The following is a 25,432-nucleotide window of genomic DNA, read 5'->3' on the forward strand; positions in this document are numbered from 1 at the left end:
GTTAGCCACCGAGGGAAGAACAGTTGGCCTAAAATCATTTAGTGAGATAGTGAGAACAAAGCATTTCTTAATTGTATTTCTTAGTCTTCACTATCAAGCAACATTCCAGAAATTCTTTAACTATGTCCAGTGTATTAGCAAATAAAACTATCCATTAGTGGAACAGATTTTCTATCTTTTTGCAATATCCTGACTAACGAATCAGCTGAATCAATGTTACAAGATCTTCTGCAATTGAAGGAGATGCAGAAAGAAAGCATAGATGTGAAAACTGTCTTGCTGTTTGATCAGCCCATTGAGAAGGATAAAATTAGGCAACTTGATTGGAACTCTGCTTTATTGATACAGGCTATTGTTTCAGACTCTTGAAAGTCTAATTACATTTTCCCTTTCCTCTCTCTTACCATTATGTTTTCTCCTTTTTTAATGAATGCACATTCACTCCTACATTAAATTTGAAAATGTATAGTCAGTCATGGCAATAGACAGTAAGATTGAGTTAGATTGGGACTGGGGAAACCATATTCCGCCATGGAAATATCCAAGGAGGCTTTGGGTCAATTATTTTGTCTTGGATTAATCAATCTTACAGTTGTGAATAAAAACCGGAAAGAGTGAATTATATTTATGTCTTCAGCTTTTAGAATAACATTTGTATAGAAATCTAACAAACAAATACATTGCTTTAGCATATGTATGTAGAATATATATTTAGCACAGAGATGTAGAATATACATGTAGATCTGGACATTTATTGTATTTTTTGGAGTATAAGACGCACCTTTTTCCCTCAAAAAAGACGCTGAAAATCTGGTTGCATCTTATACACTGAATACAGCATTTTTGCCTCCCGAAATCCCGCCCCCTTCACCAAAATGGCCGTGCATAGCCTTTAGGAGCCTTGTAGAGTGTTCCTGGGGGCTGGGGAATCCAGAAATGAGCGGAAAATGTGCCATTTTTTGCTCAATTTTGCCTCCCTCCAGCCCCCAGAAGCACTCTATAAATCTCCTAAAAGCCATTTTTGCTCATTTGGGGGGGGCACCCTACAGGAGCACTCTACAAGCCTCCCCAAAACTATGCATGCCGGGTTTACCATTTTTTTGCTTGGTTTTTGGGAGGGAGCCCCTAGGAGCACTTTGCAGGCCTCTCAAACTCTCTGCATGCCTCTTTTTCACAAAAAAATGAGGTGTGCAGAGGTTTTGGGAGGTCTGCAAAGTGCAAAAACTTTTTTTTAATTTGCCTCTTCAAAATCTTGGTGCGTCTTATACTCCAAAAAATATGGTATTTAAACTTAATTTCTTGTAATTTTTTGGGATGCTATATTGTCCAGAAAATATATTAGCAATTTCAACATTTAAAAAACTCAAAATCACTGTTTGAGTACTTAAATTTGGGGTTTGATCCTAAGTTGCTATTTTAAAAGGAAATATTGAATTAAAGAAAACTAAGACATATATATGCCTCATACTACAGTACAAACAGAATGTTTATTTAAACTTCAATAGACAAATTTTATGTCTTGAGTGGACGGTGAAATTATATTAGCAAGGAAATGTAAAAGTGTGATTTATAGTAAACAAGTAGATCCAAACAGAATCTGTACAATTACACAAGTTTGTTTCTGACTTATATAAGATTTTTTTTAATCAACAAATTGTAGGAATAATTTATGATTTATGTACATAGTATATTCTGATGGATATTAAGCAAAGAAGGGATTGTTCATTTTTTTCAAATGTGATGATATTTATTCCAGTGATTTATGTGGATTTTAATAGAGTTTGATGGGTTTTTTTCTCCTTTAGTATGTCAGGCTTCATTTGAAATTTTATGCTGAATAAATGTTTACTCTCCTATCCTTTAATTCTCAGTCCTGGATCATGGTCAAATTTGTCCTAAGTGTACACTCGAAGTTACATCCTCTTTTAATTACTGGTAGTATGTTCTTTCATGGTTTTTTTTTTACAACAGATTATATCTCATCACATGCCAACACCTCTTATTGCTTCAAAAATCTGCCCTTTAAATGGTCATTTCTATGACCCTGTATGTTCACTTAACAGGCACTGTCTTACTATAATATTGGGATTCATTTTCTATAAACTAGGTCAAAGAAGAAACAATTTAAACATAATACTTTACTTTTGCTTTTGCAGTAGGTGAATTTTGGTATTTTAGAAATTCACTTATTATTTATTAATAAGGAATTTCTTCACAATTCCTTATTAATTACAGGTCTTAGGGGAAATGCTTGATTTGAAGGAATATGATGTGCTTTGTCAGAGGAAGTAAACCTTTAAACTAAGGTTGATGCTTCAAAGTGCCTTAATCCAAGTAAAGTGTTTATTTAACTCAGAGGATTATTGGATCTTTCATTAGGCACCTATGTGATGACTGTCACTGCTATTGATGCTGATGATCCCAACGCTTTGAATGGAATGCTGAGATACAGAATCTTGTCACAAGCCCCAAGCACCCCTTCTCCAAATATGTTTACAATCAACAACGAAACAGGTGACATTATCACAGTTGCAGCTGGACTTGACAGAGAGGTGAGAAAGCCTGGCATCGCACATTTTAAATTTGTTTGTCTTAGATGAGTAACTGATTATGAAGGTTGAAAAAACAATTGAGATTTCATTTCCTCCTCTCCCTCGCAATGTAAATATAGATATTTTAACATAATTTTAGCTTCTTTCTGGCTTCTGTTTTCATCTTAGGAAAAGCAATTCATATGATGAGCTTGACTACTTTTTTGACCCTGTGATTCTCTAGAATCACTCAGAATCATGCACTGATTTTGTGTAACAAATTGCCCCAAATACAGTGTATCATTCCCACCATCCTTTTGTGTGCATGTATGGAAAACTCAAGAAATCATGTACAATAATGTTTATGTGTTTTTATTAAAGGAACCACCATTGTATAGCTAAATGAGAAAAAAAGTACTCATATCCCCATAACAAGCAGGACTATATCCCCCAACCTCCGTAAATGAGATCATATTACCATTCATCTCTCTTCTACAGACATAAAAAATAATCTTCAGAAGACAAAAAAATTGTAACTCACTGCTCATTCATCAATCATTTTGTATATCTGAAACCAATGACACTGGGCAATAAATCATCATAAAAGCAATTAAAGTAGTTAAAACACAATACAAAAAATAATGCAAATAGCAAGAGATATTATAATTTGTTGGTGTAAACATACCTAGGAAATAGAGCCCTTCACACAATTTGGGAACCTATGCCCAGCACATAGCCAGGTTTGATAGGCCAACAGGTTCAGGACCATCCTAATTCAGAGAGGAGGTTGTCCCAGGTGCAGAAATTATGATAGAAAAGGCACGTCTCCCAATCCTTGGCAGTTGACGTTTCTTGGCTGATGGAACCTGGATTATGCCTATGCATTGTATTGGACAGGTAGAAGCAACTAGAGGAGCATGGTCCCTCAATTAACTAAATCCCAAGTCATGAAGGGCTTTTAAAGTGACAAGCATCTTGAATTGCACCCAATTCTGTCAACCAGTATAACCCATGAAGATGATAGATCACGGGTCTCAAACTTGATCATGTCACGTGACATATTGCAACTTTTTTGCTTTTGTGGAGCTGGGATGGATGTGGCCTGTGCATGATACATCCAACCAGTGGGCCACAATTTTGACAGGCCTGTGATAGAATAATCAATTTAAATATTTAAATTTAAAAGAGTTATTTAAATAACTTGGTTTCCCTTAAACGTAGATGCTCAGTGGAACATTTTGAAAAACTTTCTCTGCATAAAAAAGTAACATTTTTTATGTTATTTCAAGAAATGAAATACGTGAAAACATCATTATAAAAAGTTGATTCTTCAGGAATGGTATTTTTCTTATAAATATATAACATTTTTAGTTACATCAATAAACAACTTGTGGCCATAACATTGTAAGGCAACAACGAAAAGCCCTATCTTTATTACTTTTCTTCTTGGAAGATGGTGAACTTAATGTATTAATATATCTGTATCAGCCCAAAAAGTACTAAGATGCTTAATCCTATTTTAAAATTTGGGGGGGGGAAATGTTTCTTTTATAACTGATGATGTTTCATATCAAATACATTATCAAGAAGTCACAAGTATCTACATCGTAACATTAATTATTAATTAATTTAAAATAATGAATAAAACGTATGAATTGTTTTCAAACAATTTAATTCCTAAAGCAAGAAAAATCCTCTTCTTAGGGAAGAATGTATTCCTCTGCCTTTGGCTTCATTCCAACCCGGCTTTAAGAACAGACTTTCTCACCACCAAAGGCTCTTTTTTGACAAAGCAAAAAAAAAAAAAAAAAAAAAGCTAGCTGTGCTATTGACAAAGAAGGAGGTATCTGGTTCCTAATGTTTAACATTAATGAAATAATTTGGTTTGGGCTTCTCTTTTAGGGACTAGTTTCTGTTATCCTTGCCTCCACTGGTTTCCATGGTGATATGGAGAAGTTGTTGCCACCGTTACCCTCCAGTTCCCTCTCACCACAAAGCCTTGGCATTTCGAATCATTTGCCAAGAATGTGCCCTCTCATGCTTAGTTCTTATGAGCCTTTTTTTAAAAAAGATAATAAAACCCAGTCTACTTTAGTTTTGACCGTTGCATAGCATTTGTGTTTTTAAAAATGAAAAATATATTTTCAAAAAGAGCTCTTCACTTGATTATTGCCTGCTATCAAAAAAAGCTACTCTTAGATGTAGTTCTTTCCACTTAAAAACTACTAAATACAGCAAGAAAGCCGTGCTTTTGGAATTTAGTGTTGTTCATTCTTCTTAATTAGTGCAAGTCCAATCTCAGTTTAAGTGACATTAATAGAAATGAACAATGTGATAAATTCACTGCATCACAAAAAAATACTTTATTGAATACTTGCTATTCCCTTGGAATGCTGGCTTTATCTGTAACTGCTCTTGATGTCATCTTGTGATGATGCTTTTTTTTAGAAAGTACAACAGTATACATTAATAATTCAAGCTACAGATATGGAAGGAAATCCAACATACGGTCTTTCAAATACGGCAACTGCTATCATCACAGTGACAGATATCAATGACAATCCCCCAGAGTTCACAGCCATGATTGTAAGTATGCAGTAAAGAAAAGGGATGTAGAATGTGAATAGTTCTTGCTTGCTTAGTAAACTAAATGCATTGAATGTGTTTCTAACTTATGAGAACTTCAACTCCATATTTTCTACATCAGTGGAGCCAAGCCGTATTTCAGTGCAATTCTCTGACAATTTTGAATGAATATATAGATATAGAGTGTGTGTGTGTGTGTCAGAAGCAACATTACATACAGAAAGAGTTACTGGATTAAATTTTATATATCGTTTACTGAAATAATTCATTGTATATTAAATGATTTTTTGTTTTCTCTTGGCTCTACCAACTTTTTGTGATCAAATGTGACCTTGAGTCTGAAAAATGACTGGATCAATGAATCAGGATCACTTGCCACCTAGAGCACCAAATAAGAAAATGACAGCTAAATTATAGTGTTTGCCTGATGAACAGAAGCAGATGTTTGTTTATTTATTTTAGTTCTCTGTCTTGAATTACAATCCATGATACCTAGGAATTCTAGAATTGCAATCTTCCTTATCTGGCCAAGCTCAGGAAGGCTGATCTAGCTCATTAGAGTCAGAGAGATGTTCCTTCTTTTAAAATATCAACTAATGTTCCCAAGCACATTATTTCTCAATTAAGATAATAATTTAGGAACGTGAAGGGTCTTCAGAGCTTCAACAGAGAAACAATGTGATAATATTTCAGGGACACTAAGCTGACATCTTGTACATAAGTGTGTGCTTTATATTTTTAGTTCTATGGTGAAGTTCCTGAAAACAGAGTGGATGTTATAGTAGCTAATTTAACTGTGACAGATAAAGATCAACCACACACGCCTGCTTGGAATGCAGTATACAGAATGACAAGTGGCGATCCTTCAGGCCGGTTTACCATTCTTACTGATCCAAATAGCAATGACGGGTTGGTAACTGTTGTGAAGGTATGTATTTGCCAAGTTAAGCATGACTACTGAACTAGCTCCAGTTGTTAAATGAGGAAAGCAAATTAAGGGTAGATTTCTATAAATAAAAAATATTTTGAAATGGTAAAATGGTTTATCTGTTTTAAAGCTTCAGTATATGCACTTGTGGTACTAATCTACAATGGCTGTGTTTAAAGAACCTAGCTAATTTGTTCAAAGGAACTTATTCCACAGTATATATCACAATTACTATATTAAAAATTGAAATACTAAATTGTTTGATGTTTAACTTTATTTGTTCTTTTCCAAATTGACTAAGTAATATTTTCAAACTAAAAACAACTTTCTGTGAAATATATTTAATTAAATATTGGTACAATTAAACTTTGTCTACTTTATATGTGTAATTCAGAAAGGTCGTTTAGGATTGTTTCTACATGGAAGAAAGTGGCCAAATTGAACTATTTCAAATCTACATATTAAGAAATCTGGTGTGTTTTGTGTTGCATATTTTTTAATTTGCAACAAATGTACTACATCAAGGATTTTCAAAAAAAAATTTAAGCCACAAAACCTATTAATTAAAAAATACAAAAACTGTATCTAAAAAATGGCATCCATGCCTCTTTTTACCATTTTTGTTATACTTTAGAAAAATGGCTAAGGATAACCTTGTATTCAAGTGATTTTTTTAATTTAATGTAAGTCGAGTGGCTATTAAGAACTAAACACATAGCAAAATACATAGCTAGCAGCCAATTGTTGCCAATCAACAATTAACATAACAATCTCTAACAATCCAACTCCTACACTTAGACACACAACTATATCTTCATGGCTTTGCAAATGTCTTGCCTGATCAAGACCAATATAATCTAGGGCAGTAGTTCTCAACCTTTCCAATGCCGCGACCCTTTAATACAGTTCCTCATGTTGTGGTGACCCCCAATCATAAAATTGGTGTCTCGATTCCTAAGACCATCGAAAATATGTGTTTTCCGATGGTCTTAGGCAACCCCTGTGAAAGGGTTGTTCGACCCCCAAAGGGGTCCCGACCCACAGGTTGAGAACCACTGATCTAGGGGATAATGTTCCAAAGTGTAAGCACCACAAAGAAAAGACTCTTTTCCTGGGTTTTCACAGAAAGAAATTTCTTAACCAACAGGACCAGTAGTATGCCTCTCCTGCCAAATCTAATGGGAAAGGCAGAAGTGTTTGGGATCAAGCAAATAACTCAATTTAATGTTATAAAGGGCTTTCTGCTGACCACCAGCATCTTGAGTTGAACCCAGAAACATACCAGTAGTCAATTCTGCTCCCATAAGAGAGGTGTTATCACAGCACCACATTTTTGAACCAGCTAGAATTCCCAGAGGCTCTTCGGGAGCAACGGAATGTAAACACACATTGCAGTAATCCACTTGAGAGTTGACTAAGGCATGATTGTGTGCAGAGTCCTTGACTAGGAACAGATACAATTGGCATATAATATAAAGTTGTGCAAAAAAGCTGTCGACAGCTATTACCTGTTCTTGAAAAGAGGGGCCTTCAATTTGTGCATTGGTTCTGCTTGAATTAATTCAGACCAATCTGGATTAAATGATAGAAAGTACCAAGAGCCAGAGCCATGTAGTTGTGCTAGAGTTGAGTAGAAGCCTATTTTTCCCCATTCAAACCCCCACAGTCTCCACTTACCAAGAAACACCTCACTGCATCAGTTAGTTGGTTTAGTGGAATTATAATGTGATATATCTTATATCTCATCTAACAGCTATAGATGTCATTGTACACTAGGGTTCCACATAACATAATTTGAAAAACCTGAATTAGATCATGATATTTAATTTATAAATGGCAGAATTCTGATTGAGAACAGTAGATTTTAATCTATTTGTTATTTTATGAGTCTGACTTGATTTGCAGTTGCTAAAATTAATTAGATTATGTGTAGCCAATTATGTTATTTAGGATCAAACTATATGTGCAAGCAGCAGATCAATTTGTTTTAAAATCTCCCTAGTGAATATAACTCTGCAGTTACAAACATAATTTAAGAGAAAAATAGTGGTATCATATGGAGAATTGGATCAATTATCTCTGTAATATGAACTTCCCATAGTATTTTTCTTTCCTTTTTCCCCTATTTGGGATCACTGCTATTACCAAGCTTGCAGTTGAAGTGAAAATGAAGTTTAAGAGATGGACATCAAAGTAGTCTCATGATGGCTTATTATGTTTTTAAAATCATTCTCATCATCAGTGCCAAACTTACATTTAAACAAATACCACATTTATGAAGATAGTCACGTTACAAATATTCAGTACCTTAGTGGGAATTTTCATGTTCATTACTTTAGTTCGCAATAATAGATCCAGCCCTGCAGCTGAAAAGCAGCATTCATATAGTATGCCACAACTGTATTTGTAAGGTGATTTGGTTTATACATATCCAATAATGATAGGGAGATAAACAAATCTTTGTATCATCATTCTTCATGAATGCAGTTGTTGCTCAGACCACATTTCTAGTTTGGTAAATTAAAAATGATAGATTTTATAGATATTTTAATCGCTTTCAGTACATATACTAGACTTCATTTCCTTGCATGAAATATTCCCAAGCACTCAAATCAAAGTGAAATTAAACTATAGTTTCAGTATTGTACAATGTCTCTCCATACTAGTATGAAGAGTAAGGGAATCACTTTTCATATTTCTAGATAATTTTGTTGTATATTTCCAAAAGTATAACATTTTCATAAGAAGTACATGATTATGTACTTTATATTCATGCATAAATGAACCACTCAAAACTAAAAAGGCCTGAAATGGAAAACAAAACAGAAGAGCTAAAATTGAAGTAAATCTATGTAAAGAGGACGAAATGAAAGGCTCAAAAGTATAATCCATTTGAAGCAGCTCAGTTTGCTTCAAATTAAATTCTTTTAGACCTGTCAGAATACAAGCAAGAAAAAAAATGAAGGTAAAACTGGATAAATAAATGTGGGAGAATTCCCCAGAGAAGCACTAAGTCCTTATTAGCTCTAATACAGTGTAATGATTCCTGAAGGGGTTATATTTTATTTGGTAAGCAATCCCTCACTCCATGAAAACGGTATCTGAATTTGACAGCATAAACAACTAAATATGAAATATGCTTGCGGTTCTTCAGCTCAGGATACTACTAATAATCTTTTAAAAATTGATATACTGGTAGAAGTTGCCCTAACTACTATGAGATATTGGAAATCATATGGAGGCAAAAAGGCAGATATTAGAGAGGTTTTTTCTTTTCTTTTTTATGCTACAATACTTCCAAATATCAGATCCATCAACAAAATTTCCGGGGGAAACACAACTGCCTAAGCTGCTCTTACTCAACACATATAGCACAGGTTCAAATCCCAGTAAGGTTATGGCTAGCTGATGAGAGCTAAATAGCTTGAAATAGATCTATATTAGTCTCCCTTTATTTATTTATCAGCACAAATGCAACATGTATGTATGTATGTATGTATGTATGTATGTATGTATACACACACACTCTCACACACACACACACACACACACACAATTCCAATTCACAACTTCTACTGCTGATTACATAATGGAGATTATAGATCTTCAGGGCCATTTCTGCAGTTTCAGGTAACATATAAAATATGTGAGAATGGCTTCCATAGGAGATAGTTGAGATAGGGGGCAAGTAAGAATATGCATTGTGATCTCACAATGAAGCTGCCTCTTATTTAGTTGGTTAAGGACAGAGCTTACATTGTAATGTTATGATACGTACTTCAACACTTTAGTTTTTATAAAGATTAGTGTGGACCAAATCTAAAATTAATAATTTTGCCAGATCTATTTTGAGCTGCTCTTACTCAACACATAATAATAACAACAGCACTGTTCACAACCACCATAAAATTCAATATAATAGTTTGTTATTTATGCCATATATATAACGTATAATAAAAAATGGCCCTCAAAATATCTAATATAAAATACTTTTGTTACTAAAACATTGAAATACAATATAAATAATTTTATAAGTGCAAAATAGCTGTTAGATAATTCAACCATAAACAAATTCAATTAACTTCAATCAGATTAAAAAAACAGAATCACAAGGGGGCTGTTAAAAATTTAAAACACATTAACATTTTCCCAAATTAGGGAAAGTAGCATCCAACCAACATGCAATTTTCAAAATACACATTACAAATATCCTCTTATGTATCTTCCAGCTGCCCTTTGAAAGATGCTGACTATATACCATACTTTAAGTGCAATAAAAACAGGAAAAAAACATTAAAAATCTTGAGAAAAATCTTCCTCAAACTAGAAAAAAATTCCAGAAGCTGTTGAAAATAACTGTAAATTAAAATAAATTAAGTTCATAGAAAAGAATATTAGAGACTATTCTAGTCTTTGCATGTAGTTCCAATTAGCAGATTTCTATGGGTATACCCTTGTAGACCATAACAGAAAAGCCTGAGAATAGCATGTTTAGGTTGTAAATATTCTCTGTTCAAGTTATGCATATGTTTTTATGACACTTTAGAATGTATTATACAGCCATACTGATTTGCAAAATGAAATACACAAAGTATTTTAAATTACCGTAACTAGACATTCTGGTAAGCAAATTTGTAATGCACTCAACTTCTGTCCAAACTAAAAGTTGTGAACCCGCCACTTACTACTTGTGAAGTCAGTTTTTAAACAGCCTGCACAGAGTATCTGCTTAAACGATAGTTGAAATATTTATTTCACTTGTATTACATAAGACCCAATAGAATACTGAGACAGTTTGAGTGTTTGTGCTGTGAATCAAAAAGTGTCATACTCTTCAAAATAAAAATAAAATAGTATGAGTAAGCACTGAATTATTGTAAAGGGAATCAGATTAGTTTAGATTTTGATTGGTATACTGATTGATTGGTTAATCATGTCTCCTCTAGCATAGTATAATAATTAAAAATGCAAGCTACTAGAGATCTCTTTCATGCAAGCGGTTTTGGAAGAGCCAGTCATAATAGGTCTAAAGCAGGGGTGTCAAAGTGGCGGCCCATGGGCCGGATGTGTCATGTGCAGGCAAAGTCCACTGCAGCTCTGCAAATAGGAAAAATGGAAAGTTATGTGACACAGTGAGTTTGACACCCCTGTTCTAGAGGATAATAACAATTTCAAAAATGAGGAGGATGTGTTTGCATAATAGTAATAACAAGATTTTTTCATATAGTTTGTTCCTTTCAGTTGCAGATCTCTAAGATCTTCAAGAATCTTTAAATAAGTATTTCTACAATATTACAACTTCTCTTATATGTTGGTTTTTTGTATACCCTATGACTAAAATAACTTACATTGTATTTTGCTTTTGCCAGCCTATTGATTTTGAGAGCAATAGGAAGTTTGTACTGACTGTAGCTGCAGAAAACCAAGTGCCTTTGGCAAAAGGAATACAGCATCCTCCTCAGTCCACAGCCACTGTATCCATTACAGTTATTGATGTGAATGAAAGCCCAACTTTTGTCCCAGTCACAAAGCTTATACGTCAGGAGGAAGGGATTCTACCTGGGGCTGTTTTAACATCATTTACAGCTCAGGATCCAGATCGTTACATGCAACAGACTACTTTAAGGTAACACATAACTGCCTTCACCCTTTGGTTGCCTATAAGTAAATGACTCCCTCCTTTGTTCCTTTGCATGCAGGAATAATTGGAAGGTTGTTTAAAAAGTGTTGTTCATCTAAATTTCTATGATTTACAGTTTTTATGCATCTACACATGCTGTGTTCTAGTGGTTAAAATTGTCTGGTGTAAGCAGTAACTTCATGTCTACCACATTAACACAGCTTTGCCCAAATACTTCCAATTTATTTCTGACTGAAATAGAATTAGTATTTTTATCGTCAAACTGATCTTCCAGTTTATCCAAAAAAAAAAAAAAAACTATTACTCTTCCTAAATTCTACCTGTCTGTGTTTTGTACGAACTGGGTGAGTTTCTGCAACTGTCATTCTCTTATTCTCAAAACTCTTCTTTCCCCCACAGCGTTCCTTCGGGGTAGCTTCATATCAGAGTTGCAGTCTGGCATGGTCTGTTACCTTAAATTCACTGTCTTGCCCTTAAGTCATTTAGACCCACATTTGCTGAGCTCTCTTGCCAGTTGATCTGGAGAACTGTGTGCAGTATAAAAATAACTCCCTTTCCTCACTTTTCATTGGGACAGTAATTTCCTTTCCTTACACCAATAATTCTATTTGAATTGAGAAATTGTCATTGTCCAATACTGGACTAGATCAGTTTTCCTAGTGTAATGCAGCCTTTTGAAAAATTGTCCTGCCTTTCATCACCAGACTCTCATTCATTAGCCTGTTTGTCTGTCTTCCTATGCTACTTTGTCAAAAAGTACTATGTAATTCTTTTTGGGTAATATGCAGTAAATATATAAATATTAAAAATTATTCAATAGTACACATTATTTTGCTTTAATGTATACCGTAAATATTTTGTCCAGATAGCACCTTTTGCAAAAACAGAGTTTGTCAAGTACAATTTGTTTTCTTTGTGATCTTCCTGCTGATGATTTGTTGTACCAAATGCATCTAATGTTAATATAGTGCTTTATGTCAATTTTTTGCAGATATTCAAAACTTTCAGATCCAGCCAATTGGTTGAAGATTGATCCAATTAATGGTCAAATAACAACAACTAGTATTCTGGACAGAGAATCACCACATGTGAAAAATAATATGTATAATGCTACTTTTCTTGCCACCGACAGTGGTATGTGATTAATTCCAAAGCCTGTAAATTGTATTTTTGAGTGCCATGAATATCATCAGCAAAACAAGGATATGAAATACTGATATAAATACTGTGTTATAATCACAATAAAATATAAGAGAAATTATCTGGGTATAGGTATTTTTATAGAGAAACTCCTGAAAAGGAGTTATTTACTACTCTGACGTCAATATTATTTGTAATTGAAAAGTAGAGAGCTAAGGGCCAGGATATCCTGGCACTGTCCATTGACCTGGATACCAAGGACTCTTGAGGTTGGATTTTTCCCATTAAAGAAAAAAAAAAGTATGACTAAGAGGGTCCATTCCCCTGTGTTTGCTAGGAAAGATGCTGCTGTTCCAGTCTCAGTTCAGTTTTTAGATCATGAAGTTGAAAATAAGCATTTACATTTTTTTTATTCATTGTACCTAGTTTACAAATGGGTTAAACAACCTAATTTACTCCTACCCCACTCCCAAAACACTATTTTGATGTGTAAAGTCTTCCTAGGAACTTTTGATTTTTATTATTATGTTCTTTGCCATTGTTTGTCTCCTGTCTTTATATTATTTATCTAGTAGCATATGATTTCTGTTGTTAAGGTTATCAAATAACCATCATAATTTTATGCTTAAAATCAAGGAGCTGTTTTACCTCATTAGAATTTAGAGATACTAGAACATCTGGCAAACCCCATGACTCATTTTTGTGAGGAAACGTTAGGTATAAAACAGAAAATATTCTTGACTAAGGAAAGATTTTTAACTAGAGGTGAAAGATTCTTAAATACTATATCATACAACAGTGAGATTTCAAAGAACTGGAATCCTTAAAAAGAATTGTACAATGGTTTCTTCAGAAGGAGGTAAAAATAAATAAGATGGCTGCCATGGTTCTGCAATCAAAGCTCTCTCCTTTGTATATACATGATATGTTGTGTGCCCATTCCAAAATGATATACTAAAGCTTTGAATTCAGTGATATGATAGCCATGATTTTTCATTTAAGTTGTAAATCCCATGAGTTCTAATGCTTACTTTTTAGACATTTCTACCAAAATTAACAATTTCTACATTCTGCTCTTGACACCCATAAAACTTGCTCATTCTGAATAAAGCTTGAAACAGTTTACAATTAAGTAATAAATCTATGTAATTCTATTATAAACCCAAGCATACTTTTTCTGTATCTGCTTTGATATAGGTTTTTAATATAGCAATATCAGATGTACCAAATAAAATTTTAAACTATAAAATGAAGCCATACTAAAATTTCATAGCATATGGCAACTATATACCAGTATCATTCCCACTTGTTTCCATTTTATAGTCAAAATACTGATAAGTTGATGCTATTTTAAGGAAATGTGGTAATTTACTTTACAACTTGCATTGTGATTAGTTCTGAGGCATAGATTCCAACCTCATTCAGGCAATGTCACTAAGTTGGCACAGAAAAAAACAATGTCTTTACTCTAGAAATCCACGTAAACTTCATAGTAATTTCGGTTTGAAGATACTATCTACCTTGAGTCTGAATTGGAAGTTTTGTTCCTACACTTGAAAAACATTTTTCCATTTGCTGCAAAATTTGTCTCAGCTTTAGCTGGATTTTTATGTTCAGAAAAGAACACTTTGTAGTCAGAAAAAGATGTTATTTAGCTTCTACGTTTTTCTATTAGTATGTTTGTTCAGTAAGAATAACAATCCCTTTTTAATAGAAAGGATGCTTATTTTATTTTGTGTTTGTGTTCTTAAAGGGATCCCATTAATGAGTGGGACTGGTACACTTCAGATCTATCTGCTTGACATCAATGACAATGCTCCCCGAGTGGATCCTCAAGAAGCTACAACATGTGAAACACTACAGCCCAACGCAACAAATATCACAGCAATAGATGATGATATTGATCCAAATGCTGGACCATTTGCATTTGAGTTGCCAAATTCTCCTCCCAGTGTTAAGAAAAATTGGACTATTGTTCGCATTAGTGGTAATATACATTTCTTTTTATAACAAATTCTGTGTTTGTTTAGTAATAGTAGTCCCTATTAATTTTTATTTCTAAATATTTTAATATTTAATATATTTCTAATATTTTATAGTGGTTATAACAATATAATATTCAGTTTAATTAAACACAGTACTAAGCTTTCCCAGTCTTGGGGGTTTCTAATCCCAGAAATATGTTCATGGGATTAGATGATCTGATTCTAAGAACTGGAATCACCTTCATCATAGGTCTTTATAAGCTATAGAAGAAAATTCAAACACACTTTTTACGTTTGATGGAGGCTCATCAATAAATAATAAACTTAGCTATTTCAGAGATTCTAAAACAGATGTTTCTGGTTACTTTGATTAATATAACAAACCATATTTATTTTGGTTTCTTTTCTTTTTTCAGGTGACCGCGCCCAATTGGCTTTAAAGATCAGGTTCTTGGAGGCTGGAATATATGATGTTCCAATAATAATAACAGATTCTGGAAATCCTCCCAAGTCTAGCACTTCTATTCTGAAGGTGAAAGTTTGTCAATGTGATTTAAATGGAGACTGTACAGATGCTGACAGGATTGTTGGTGCAGGACTAGGCACGGGTGCCATCATTGCAATTCTTCTCTGCATCATCATACTACTTGGTAAATCTTTTAACTATTTTAGTGGTGATTTGGTATGCTATTACATGTGCTAAACATGAAAAAGATTGGTTTGCCATAGTGTAGATTCTTTATACATAGATGGGACATTGACAATTTATTTGAGAATATACAATAGTCAATGTTTTTGCTAAAAGTTGTGGTTTCTTTCTTATGGGCATATTTTGAAAATATCTTCAAATTTTAGAGCAAGCATTCTAGATGACATCTGAATGTCTTTTTGAAGGGGTGTATAAATGTTATTTTTCTCACTTCTATGGATGATAATCTCAGGTCCCCTACCATTGGCAGGATCTTGTCATACCATGGCTTGATCTTCCTTCCATGTCTTCTGTTGCCTCAGGCATTCTCTCAGCAGTTCATCTTTTGATCCCATTGTGTGTGGGGGGGGGGTGCATGTGCACACATGTACGTATGGAGGGGGAGAGAATGCACACAGATATAGATAGATAGATGATGGGATGGATGGATGGATGGATGGATGGATGTTAAAAGGTTGTATACTAAAGATAGTAAAAGTACCCAGTAAAACAATAGCAGCAAACTTATATCATGCATTATTGCTTAGAAATTATCACATATTTTTCTTCTTCCATTTATAAGTATAAAAGTCATGCTAAAACAACAGTGGTAAACTCTTTTTTCATACAAGAGAAAGAGACATGATTGTTGTTACAAACTAAGCTCCAAATGTGGTTTGGCATTCTGTATTGTTTCATCCTAACTCTTCCTACCTTCCATTGATGTTCTGTTTCATACTTCATTACATAAAGAAATTAGAAAGCTGGTGTGTGACTGACCTCAAATTTATGTAATATATGTTATGGCTGTGTTAAACATTCATGACACACAAGTAAAACTGACATGTCTTTTCAGAGCTTGCATCAGAGCTTCAGAAAGTACTCTGACTTCCTCTGTGTGCCTGTGTATGTACAGCCATTTTGCTCTTTCAAGGGCATTAATTTATCTAATTATAATTTACTATAGTTTACAGCTCTGAAAATAGCAGTTACCAAAACATTGAACCTATCCAAAGTGCCCTGTTTTCACCAGAAACAAGGCTACTCCCTTGACACTGAAAAAGCAGAAGGAAACACACTAGACTTTGCTCCATAGATCACTTAAATATAACTATCTCATTTGAAAGCACAATCCTCACAGAAATTCTTATGGTAGTAACTAAAAATCTAGTAGTTTTTAGAGCTTTTAGATTCTCATTTCTTAGATTAATTGTTTCATGTCTACATTGTATGCAGAGAAATCTACAGTAACTGGTTGATTATATTGCACATCTGATGTTGCTCTTCATTTATATATTATATGGCTGCTATGGCTCCTGAACTTAATTTGAGACATACAGTGACTTTTTTTCTGAAGAATTCTAATCAGTTTCTTAATAATTTCTTTTTTTAATGTTATCTTTTTGGTGGATCATGCTTAGAATTCTCCAAGTCCTATGCATTCTATATCAGGAGTTCCCAAACTTGGCAACTTTAAGACTTGTGGACTTAAACTCCCAGAATTCTTACACTTATATAGTGTAAGGCCTGGGTCCTCAAACTACGGCCTGTGGGCTGCATGTGGCCCACCAAAGCCATTAATCCGTCTCGCACAGGACCACAAGGCTGCCCCGCCCACATTGCCCTGCCCACCCTTTGGCCGAGCGCAGGACATATCTTTGCGAGCCCCGCACTGAACTGAAAAGAACTGAACTGAAAAGTAAGGCCAACAATTTTGGCCTGCAGAGATGTTCTGGAGGCAGGGGGGGTGAAAAATAAGGCGCACGGATACCCCAGGAGGCCCCAAAATGGCCCATTTTTCACCGTCCCCACCTCCAGGAGAGAGAGAGAGAGATTGAGAAGAGAGATTGAGAGAGATTTCCCAAGCTCCATGTGGCTGAGAAGAAGTGCTGTAAAACTGAGTTTTCTGATGTGGACCACTAGACTCCTAAACAACTGAAAATATGATCTAGTAAAAAGAAAAGGCAACCAAAAGAGCAATTTGCAAACAAAAGCAATTAAAACATCCTCAGGAGCACAACAAATTAAAGTTTAGTTGGTCTGCATTGTTCAATGGACTGTTAAACTGGCCACACCAACCTAGTCACATGACCTAGCCATGCCCACCCAGTCCCATGACCACCCAGCCAGTCCAGCCCCCCGAACAGTCTGAGGAACCGTGAATTGCCCCCCTGTGTAAAAGGTTTGAGGATCCCTGCTGCAAGGGAATGTATTAGAAGGAATTTACTGCTTCTTTCCTTTAAGTTGCAAGTTGAAGCAGATAAATTCCTGAACACTGAAGGTGTTCATTTCTTGCATTTTTAAAGATAGCAACATAAGAAGAAGCAAATAAACCTCTCACTTTCTTCTGCACTTCATCTAGTTCTAGTTCTAATGTTTGTGGTTTGGATGAAACGCCGTGATAAAGAACGTCAGGCCAAGCAGTTACTCATAGATCCAGAAGATGACGTGAGAGACAATATTCTCAAATATGATGAAGAAGGTGGTGGAGAAGAAGATCAGGTAAGATTATGTGTTCATAAAGAAATACTTATACTGTACTATACTGTACTTCATTGTACTGTAGTCATTAGAAGCCATCAAGGGAAAAAACCAAACAAACCAGGAGACTCTTGCCTTAAGCAAAGCTAGCTGGGTGACATTTGGCCAGTCATTTTCTCTTAGCCCTTGGAAGGAGGCATTGGCAAACCACTTCTGAAAAATCTTGCCAAGAAACTTGTCCAGGCAGTCTTCAAGAATCAGACATGATTGAACAAAAGAAAAAAAATTACATATTACATTATTCTGTTCACAACAATATAAAGTCACAGCAGCCAGTTCTTTAGTTGTTATTAATCTTCATATGCATTGAGTTCTTTCCCAAAGTCTATGTTGTTGTGATGTAATGTTGTAGTAGATGTGCAAATCCAAGCAGTTGGCCTTTTGCAATTAACAAATGGAAATTTTGTCAGTGGACAGATTTTCTAAGTACCATCCAATTTTTTTTATATGGCACCCAGATAAGCCACTGGGACCACACGATCTGTTTATGGCATAATGTTTCAATTTTTATATTCCGATCTTAATACTTTGTAATGTTCTTCAACACTTCATCTTCTATTCTACTATCCCCTTCTATTCACACGTTCTTCTTTTCAACCACAGTTATATCTGTGATTATGAGCCCAGACTTTATTAATCTTTATTCAGATATCCACAATATTTTAACCTGCTCATTTTCAGTTACTTTTCAACTATATGATCCAATCAATTTTGCATTACTGATACATGAACAGTTTTTCAGATGTTACAATGAGTCATTTTGATGACTATATTTTTTTCTTATTTAGAATCAATTTGTGTAATCTTCTTGTACAAACTGAGCATATGATCTACCGATTGTTCTGCTTTTTGCACAATTTGCAAATCAAAATAAATTTGATTATTTTTCAATTCTGTCCTTAATTTTATTAGTTCCAATAACTTGCTTGAAATAGTATTATTTGTTACACAATAAGCCAGATGTTTAGATTGGAATTAACATCTTTATCCACCTATTGAGTACTTCCCAAGGACCTGGGATAAGCAGATGTTTATGTTTGATAGTGTTAGAAGTATCATCGCAGGAAGTAAGCTCTTCCAAGTAAAGTTACTGTATAATTGACTGATGGCGATACCAATGGTGTTCAAGTGGTGCTGCAGTTGTAATGTTTGTCCACACAATGAAGGCCTCTGGTGCTCTCTGAGCTTAGTTGTTTTCTTGCAGATGTTTCATTGCAGAACTAGGAAACATCATCAGTGCTATCAGTGAAATTCAGAGAACACCAAAGATCCCATAATTCAACCTTGAACTACAGATTTTATCTTCTGCCATCCTCATCCAGAGTCATGTTATTTCCATATGTCATCTTGATTTCTTCGATTTTCAATATTGTCTCCTGTTGATTATAAGGGTGGTACATTTGTTCAGTCCAAACTCTATTGCAATAACGTGGTAGCAATAGCAATAGCAGTTAGACTTATATACCGCTTCATAGGGCTTTCAGCCCTCTCTAAGCGGTTTACAGAGTCAGCATATTGCCCCCCCACAATCTGGGTCCTCATTTTACCCACCTCGGAAGGATGGAAGGCTGAGTCAACCCTGAGCCGGTGACATTAGAACCGCTGAACTGCTGAACTGCAGATAGCAGTCAGCTGAAGTGGCCTGCAGTACTGCACTCTACCCACTGCGCCACCTCGGCAGTGAATAGGGAGAGTGTTAAGCAGCAATGCTATTTCAATTGGCCTTTTCCAACACAGTTTTAGATCATTGGTGTAAAGGAGATGGGATAGTCTGGTAGATGTTTTTGATGTTTGATATCCATGGCTTGACTTGTTCAGTATTACTGACAGTGGGATCAGTGCAATGACAAGAATAGTGATGATGGTGAGTGTCCTTGAAACAATCCTCTCTTGATATTAACCACCTCCAGTCTATAATTATTGACCAACAACTATTGTCTTCCATTTTTCCATTGATCTTTGCACAAACCTTTGATGTTTCTACTGACTTCTAATATTTCCACGCACTTCATTATCCAATTATGTGGCAGGGGGTCAAATGCCTTCTTGTAATCAATACAAACTACACTCAGTTTGGTCTTCCTTCTCCTGCAGTTTTCCAAAAACATCTTAATTAGGAATTGATATTTTTTATGGTCCGTTGCAGTCATCTAGATTTTTAGACAGGATTTGGCAATGCTATCCACCTAGCAAGTCCTTGAACTACCAAGGTCTGTACGGCCCGGGGGTGGTCTCCCCGGGCCCTCGTCCTCGCTGCAGACAGACAGGGCAGGAAGATGAAAAAGACCACGGAACCGTGTTGAGGCATGAATACTATTTTTAAAAAAACATTAAGCATAAAAATCAAGCCAAATTACTATTTTTCATGGTAGACCAAGATTATGTTTTCAAAGCTGTAAAAATTCCTCAATTTTAATAACTTGATTGTTATTTTTATTTTTTTTTCAAAACATAATGACGGTTTGTTAGTAACTTAAATACATCAAGATTTTTGTAAAGTTTTGTATTTCGATATACACATTCGGCAAAATTTACTTCAATAAGTAAATCTCTGTCACTAAGATTTGAATCATAAATCACTTTCTGATAATCTGTTATACATGGATATATATGTTAATTGTATATTGCTTTTACTAGAACAGTGCTAATTAGAAATTACATTTACTGTCGTAAAATAATAATCTTGGATTCTGGATAGTAGAGCTGTGAAGTGATCTGAATCAGAGAGAAAGCTATGGTTCAGAATTTAAATGAGCTCGCATGTAGCAGTTTTTCCTGTCTTCATACAATTGTCCTCCAGTGTAATCAGGGAAGAAGACATTTTGGTTTAAAGTATCCTGGAATGTGCTACGCATGTATACAGGCACACTCCAAATGTTTGCCCTTATTTATTTATTTATTAATAGGATTTGTATGCCGCCCAATCCCGAAGGACTCCGGGCGGCTTACAGAAAAGGGAAGAAGAAAGAAATAATTTTTTAAAAAAAACACAGATTTAAAATCACAACACATGCATTCATTCTAATCGGGGGTGGACCTCGACAATGAGGTCAACAGCCCCAGGCCTGCCGGAATAGCCAAGTTTTAACAGCTTTCCTGAAGGCCATGAGAGTGGGTAAGGTCCGGATCTCTGGGGGAAAGTCTGAGGCGGCTGGGGGAGTTGGCACCAGTTGGGGGAGGGCAGGCTCCCCGTCCCTGTCCTCCTCATCCCCCATCCTCTCCCTCTGCGATGGCTGTGGGTCACAAGGTAGAACGCAAGGCAGCCAGCATGGTAAAAGTTCCCCATGGCCGCTGCAGCAGCCAGAGCAGCGAGCAAAGAAGGCCCCCGCGGCGGCACTGTCCGAGAGGTCAAAGCGGAGGAGAAGAAGAGGCCGCTCCCGGAAACAGATATTTACATCACCCAAATAGATGATCAGTTGGCTCTTCACTAAGCACTTCCCTCTGAATGATTCTCAAGTAGGAATTCAGTACTAGGGATAGAATCACTTGGGCATGTGTCTAGCTATAGAAGACTAAAATATATCTGAAAACACTAAAACAGCAACTGAATGGAGATTAATTATTTTGGTCTTTCACAAGAAGTTTTAGCAGCATATATCATGATGCAAAACATTTATAAATTAGGAAGGTACTCTTGCAATCTGAAGTGAGAAACAAGAATATGTAAAACATCAGATTGCCTTATCTGCTATTCAGTAGTCATGCTTATCAGGTTTTAATTTTATGTACAAAATGCAAACAAACCCTCCATTACCATTCAATCACTTTACTTTCATCATTGATTAATATCAAAGACGTTACTGCTGTGATGATAAATGCTGTAAAACAACTAAAAAGAAAACATTCTACTCTAGGCTTTTTCACCTCAGATTTTATGAGTTGTCTGCCACATAAGAAATCTGAAAACATGCATCATTCCTAAAAGTTCTGCCTTGCCAAACAAGTCAATTTCTAAAGTCCAGGCCTTCCGCACAGCCCTCAAGATCTGGCTATCCCGTCAGGCCTGGGGATAAGACTTTACTCTCGCCCCTCCCGAATGTTGAATGAATGTTGGGTTTTTTATTGCTAATTATTTCTATTCACATTTTCTTTTTGTGTTTTGTCCTGCACTCCCCTCCCTTTTTATTGTAAGCCGCCCTGAGTCCCCTCAGGGAAAAGGGCGGCCTATAAATGCTTAATAAAATATAAATATATATATATATAAAATATAAGATGCTAGAATATTAGTTACATCCAAAGAAATACTGCATAGGTCCCTGTATGCCATCCTTTAGTTATTTTATCTGACAGTAAGGAGGCTGGAATTACTATCAGAATTTTCAGTTTCTATCAGAATTTCAGAATTCTGTTATTTTCAATTTTTTTTACTTATTTTACTTCAACGAAGAGAATTTTTACCAATACATTTTGCTTGGGGGAATCAAGGCTGCATACATGTTATATGATGACGGGAACACAGAGCAATCCTTTCAAAAGCATTGCACATTAAAAAAAAGGAATGAAAATATTGATTGATAATATTGATAATGATGATCAAGAGTGGATCAAAATCAAATAATCCCCATGTATAATAGATTCCTAAGAGAGATGTTCTTGAACTTGCCAGTAATACATTTCCAAGTTTATTAATGAGATACTGATTAAACCAGTGAAGATACGTCCAATCAAGAGTTTTACCTTAAAACCTGATGATTTTGTTTTGGTTTTTGTAGAAAGTCATTTTGTTTGGCAAATGTTCTGGTAAAATGGTTCTAATTTCATACTCTCAGTTTGATACTGTTGTTTTCCACAGAGCGGCACCATTTTGTGCAAAAGTGGATTTCTTCTACCTCAATTTAACCATTTTTCAGGTGGTATAGCTGTAATACTTTCTTCATAGAAGATTCAGCTTTTAGAAGACAAATTAGAAAATAAGTTGTTCCATGAAGTCTTACACATCCTGGAGTCTGAAATGACCTCTATGTTCAAGACAAGAATGGAAATTACTTAATGTGTGCTTCAGCTCTTCATACACAGGACATTCTACCCACCCCAAGGGTACAGCAGACCTACTTACTAAAGATGTGCAAAGCATTAGAAAGCAAAACTTCAAAAAGCATGTTAATGCAAGTAAAACCCTGATAAGGTATCTTCTTCAAGCTAGAGTTAGAACAACCAAGAAAATTTGGATCTCTATGAGTCTAAAAGAAGACATTTCTTAAAATGTAGTCTCAAATTGTTCTCAAATGTTCTCAAAATGGGATGAAAGGATCCCAACACCTTTTCAGAGGTCTGCAAATAAAATAAACATTTTAAAATTTCTGAGTTTTAATTTCTTAATAGAATAGAATTCTTTATTGACCAAGTATTATTGGACACACAAGGAATTTATCTTTGATGCATATGTTCTTAGTGTACATAAGAAGACAAGATACATTCGTCAAGAATCATAAAGTACAGCACTTAATGATAGTCATAGGGTACAAATAAGCAATCAGGAAACAATCAATATCAGTATAAATAGTAAGGATACAAGCAACAAAGTTACAGTCCTGCACTCATAAGTGGGAGGAGATGGATGAAAGCAACGATGAGAAGACTAATAATAATAGTAATGCAGCCTTAGTTAATGGTTTGGCAGTATTTGTTTAGCAGAGTGATGACTTTCGGGGGAAAACTTTTCTTTTTATAAAAGAATCTTGAGACTAAAGTGTTTGAGAACGAACCACTGATCCAGACCAGGTTCTTGGATGAAAAAGCATAAATTTATTGTGTATCATTTACAGGACTATGATTTAAGTCAGCTCCAGCAACCTGACACTTTAGAACCAGATGCCATCAAACCTGTTGGAATAAGGCGACTTGATGAAAGACCTATTCATGCAGAACCTCAATATCCAGTTAGATCAGCAGCTCCTCACCCTGGAGACATTGGAGACTTCATTAATGAGGTAAATTGAAAACTGGGGAAGGGGGAAAAACATATGTCTTTAGAACCTAGTAGGCCCAAACTGTACTGATTATGAACAGTGTTTCTATCTAAAGAATAATGATTTTTAAAGAATTGTTGATAGTTACAATGTTGTAGATATAAATATGTCTTTTAAGTTCAAAAGCATTTGATTTATTTAAATGGAAAACAAATGAATCAGTTAACTTTTCTGCATTGGTATTAGTCATACTAAGAAAATATATGTAGCTAAAGATTGAACTATGGAGCCCTTGATGCTCTCAGAGTTTAGTTATTTCCTTGCAGATATTTCATTACCAAACTAGGTAACATTATTAGCGATGAAGTTACCAGGTTACCACGTCTCCAAGAAAATAGTTAAGCTTAGAGAGCACCAAGGACCCCACAGAATAAGCATCTCTGAAACAGGGGGAATAAAGGAGACAAATGGCCCATGTTTGACATCATAAAGATGCTGCAACTTGTGGACTTAAATAAGACTCGTAATGCAAGAATGTACTTGAGTCATCACAAATGCCTGTCATTTTGATAACACATGGTTTTATGAATGCATTGCATTTTAGTACAGCTCAATACCTGCTGAATTTTCAATAGGTGGGGTTTGGGATCAATGATCTCTATTTGTCAATCAACAAATGGGAAAGTGTATCAATAAATTATATTATACTAGCTTTTTTAACAATCTGGGGAGTGTTACTTTTTGAAAATTAACTTTTTAGACCAGTGTTTTTCAACCTTTTTTGTGCAAAGGCACACTTTTTTCATGAAAAAAATCACGAGGCACACCACCATTAGAAAATGTTAAAAAAAATTAACTCTATGCCTATATTGACTATATATAAAGTGTTTTTCCCACGGCACACCTTACACTATGTCACGGCACACTAGTGTGCCGCGGCACAGTGGTTGAAAAACACTGTTTTAGACAACATCTGTGAAATATTAATCTGTTCTTTTTTCAGTGTTCTAGTGTTTAAATTTTTATATCATATAATACACCAGTTGTTTAGAACATGAAATGCACAAATTTTATCTTTCCCATAATGCAGATTTTGAGCCTTTAGCCACACCTTTGTAAAACTAGCTTTCAGGACGTTTTTTCCCCCTAATAGACAGTTTGCACATGGAGTGCCTTTTCTACAACATTGAATTTTTTTATGGTTTTATTCTATAAACTCAAATAGCATAAAAAAATTGTACATCATCCAAGGCCAGCAGTGGATACTGAACTAAGAGGCCCTAGTTTTTTTCCAGTTTGACAAAAGCTAAAACATATTTTCAATGTTGTTGGTTTTAATCCAATAGCACTTCTCTGTTTTAAAAACCTGCAGTTTATTTGCAAAGGCTTTAGATTATTACTGTAGATCCCAAGCAAGCCTTATCAATTACTATAAAGCATAGAATTTAACAAATTACACTTAGGGTTTTCTTTGTAGTATACT

General features: G+C 35.1%; 1 protein-coding gene across 2 annotated transcripts in view; it reads left to right on the top strand.

Moving 5' to 3' along the window:
• Positions 1-25,432, top strand: part of CDH2 (cadherin 2) — a 167,075-nt gene that overhangs the window by 139,582 nt on the left and 2,061 nt on the right. For both annotated transcript variants that reach the window (XM_087707135.1, XM_087707134.1), the window contains exons 7-15: positions 2,380-2,552; positions 4,980-5,117; positions 5,860-6,045; positions 11,415-11,671; positions 12,678-12,820; positions 14,580-14,813; positions 15,228-15,461; positions 17,862-18,001; positions 23,806-23,970. In XM_087707135.1, coding sequence (XP_087563261.1) covers positions 2,380-2,552; positions 4,980-5,117; positions 5,860-6,045; positions 11,415-11,671; positions 12,678-12,820; positions 14,580-14,813; positions 15,228-15,461; positions 17,862-18,001; positions 23,806-23,970 — 1,670 coding nt within the window. The remainder of the gene's footprint in view (positions 1-2,379; positions 2,553-4,979; positions 5,118-5,859; positions 6,046-11,414; positions 11,672-12,677; positions 12,821-14,579; positions 14,814-15,227; positions 15,462-17,861; positions 18,002-23,805; positions 23,971-25,432) is intronic.

The sequence above is a fragment of the Thamnophis sirtalis genome, unplaced genomic scaffold, assembly GCF_051295495.1.
Source record: "Thamnophis sirtalis isolate CommonGarterSnake01/CBP01778 unplaced genomic scaffold, rThaSir2_p1.2 scaffold_2, whole genome shotgun sequence".
Taxonomy (NCBI): domain Eukaryota; kingdom Metazoa; phylum Chordata; class Lepidosauria; order Squamata; family Natricidae; genus Thamnophis; species Thamnophis sirtalis.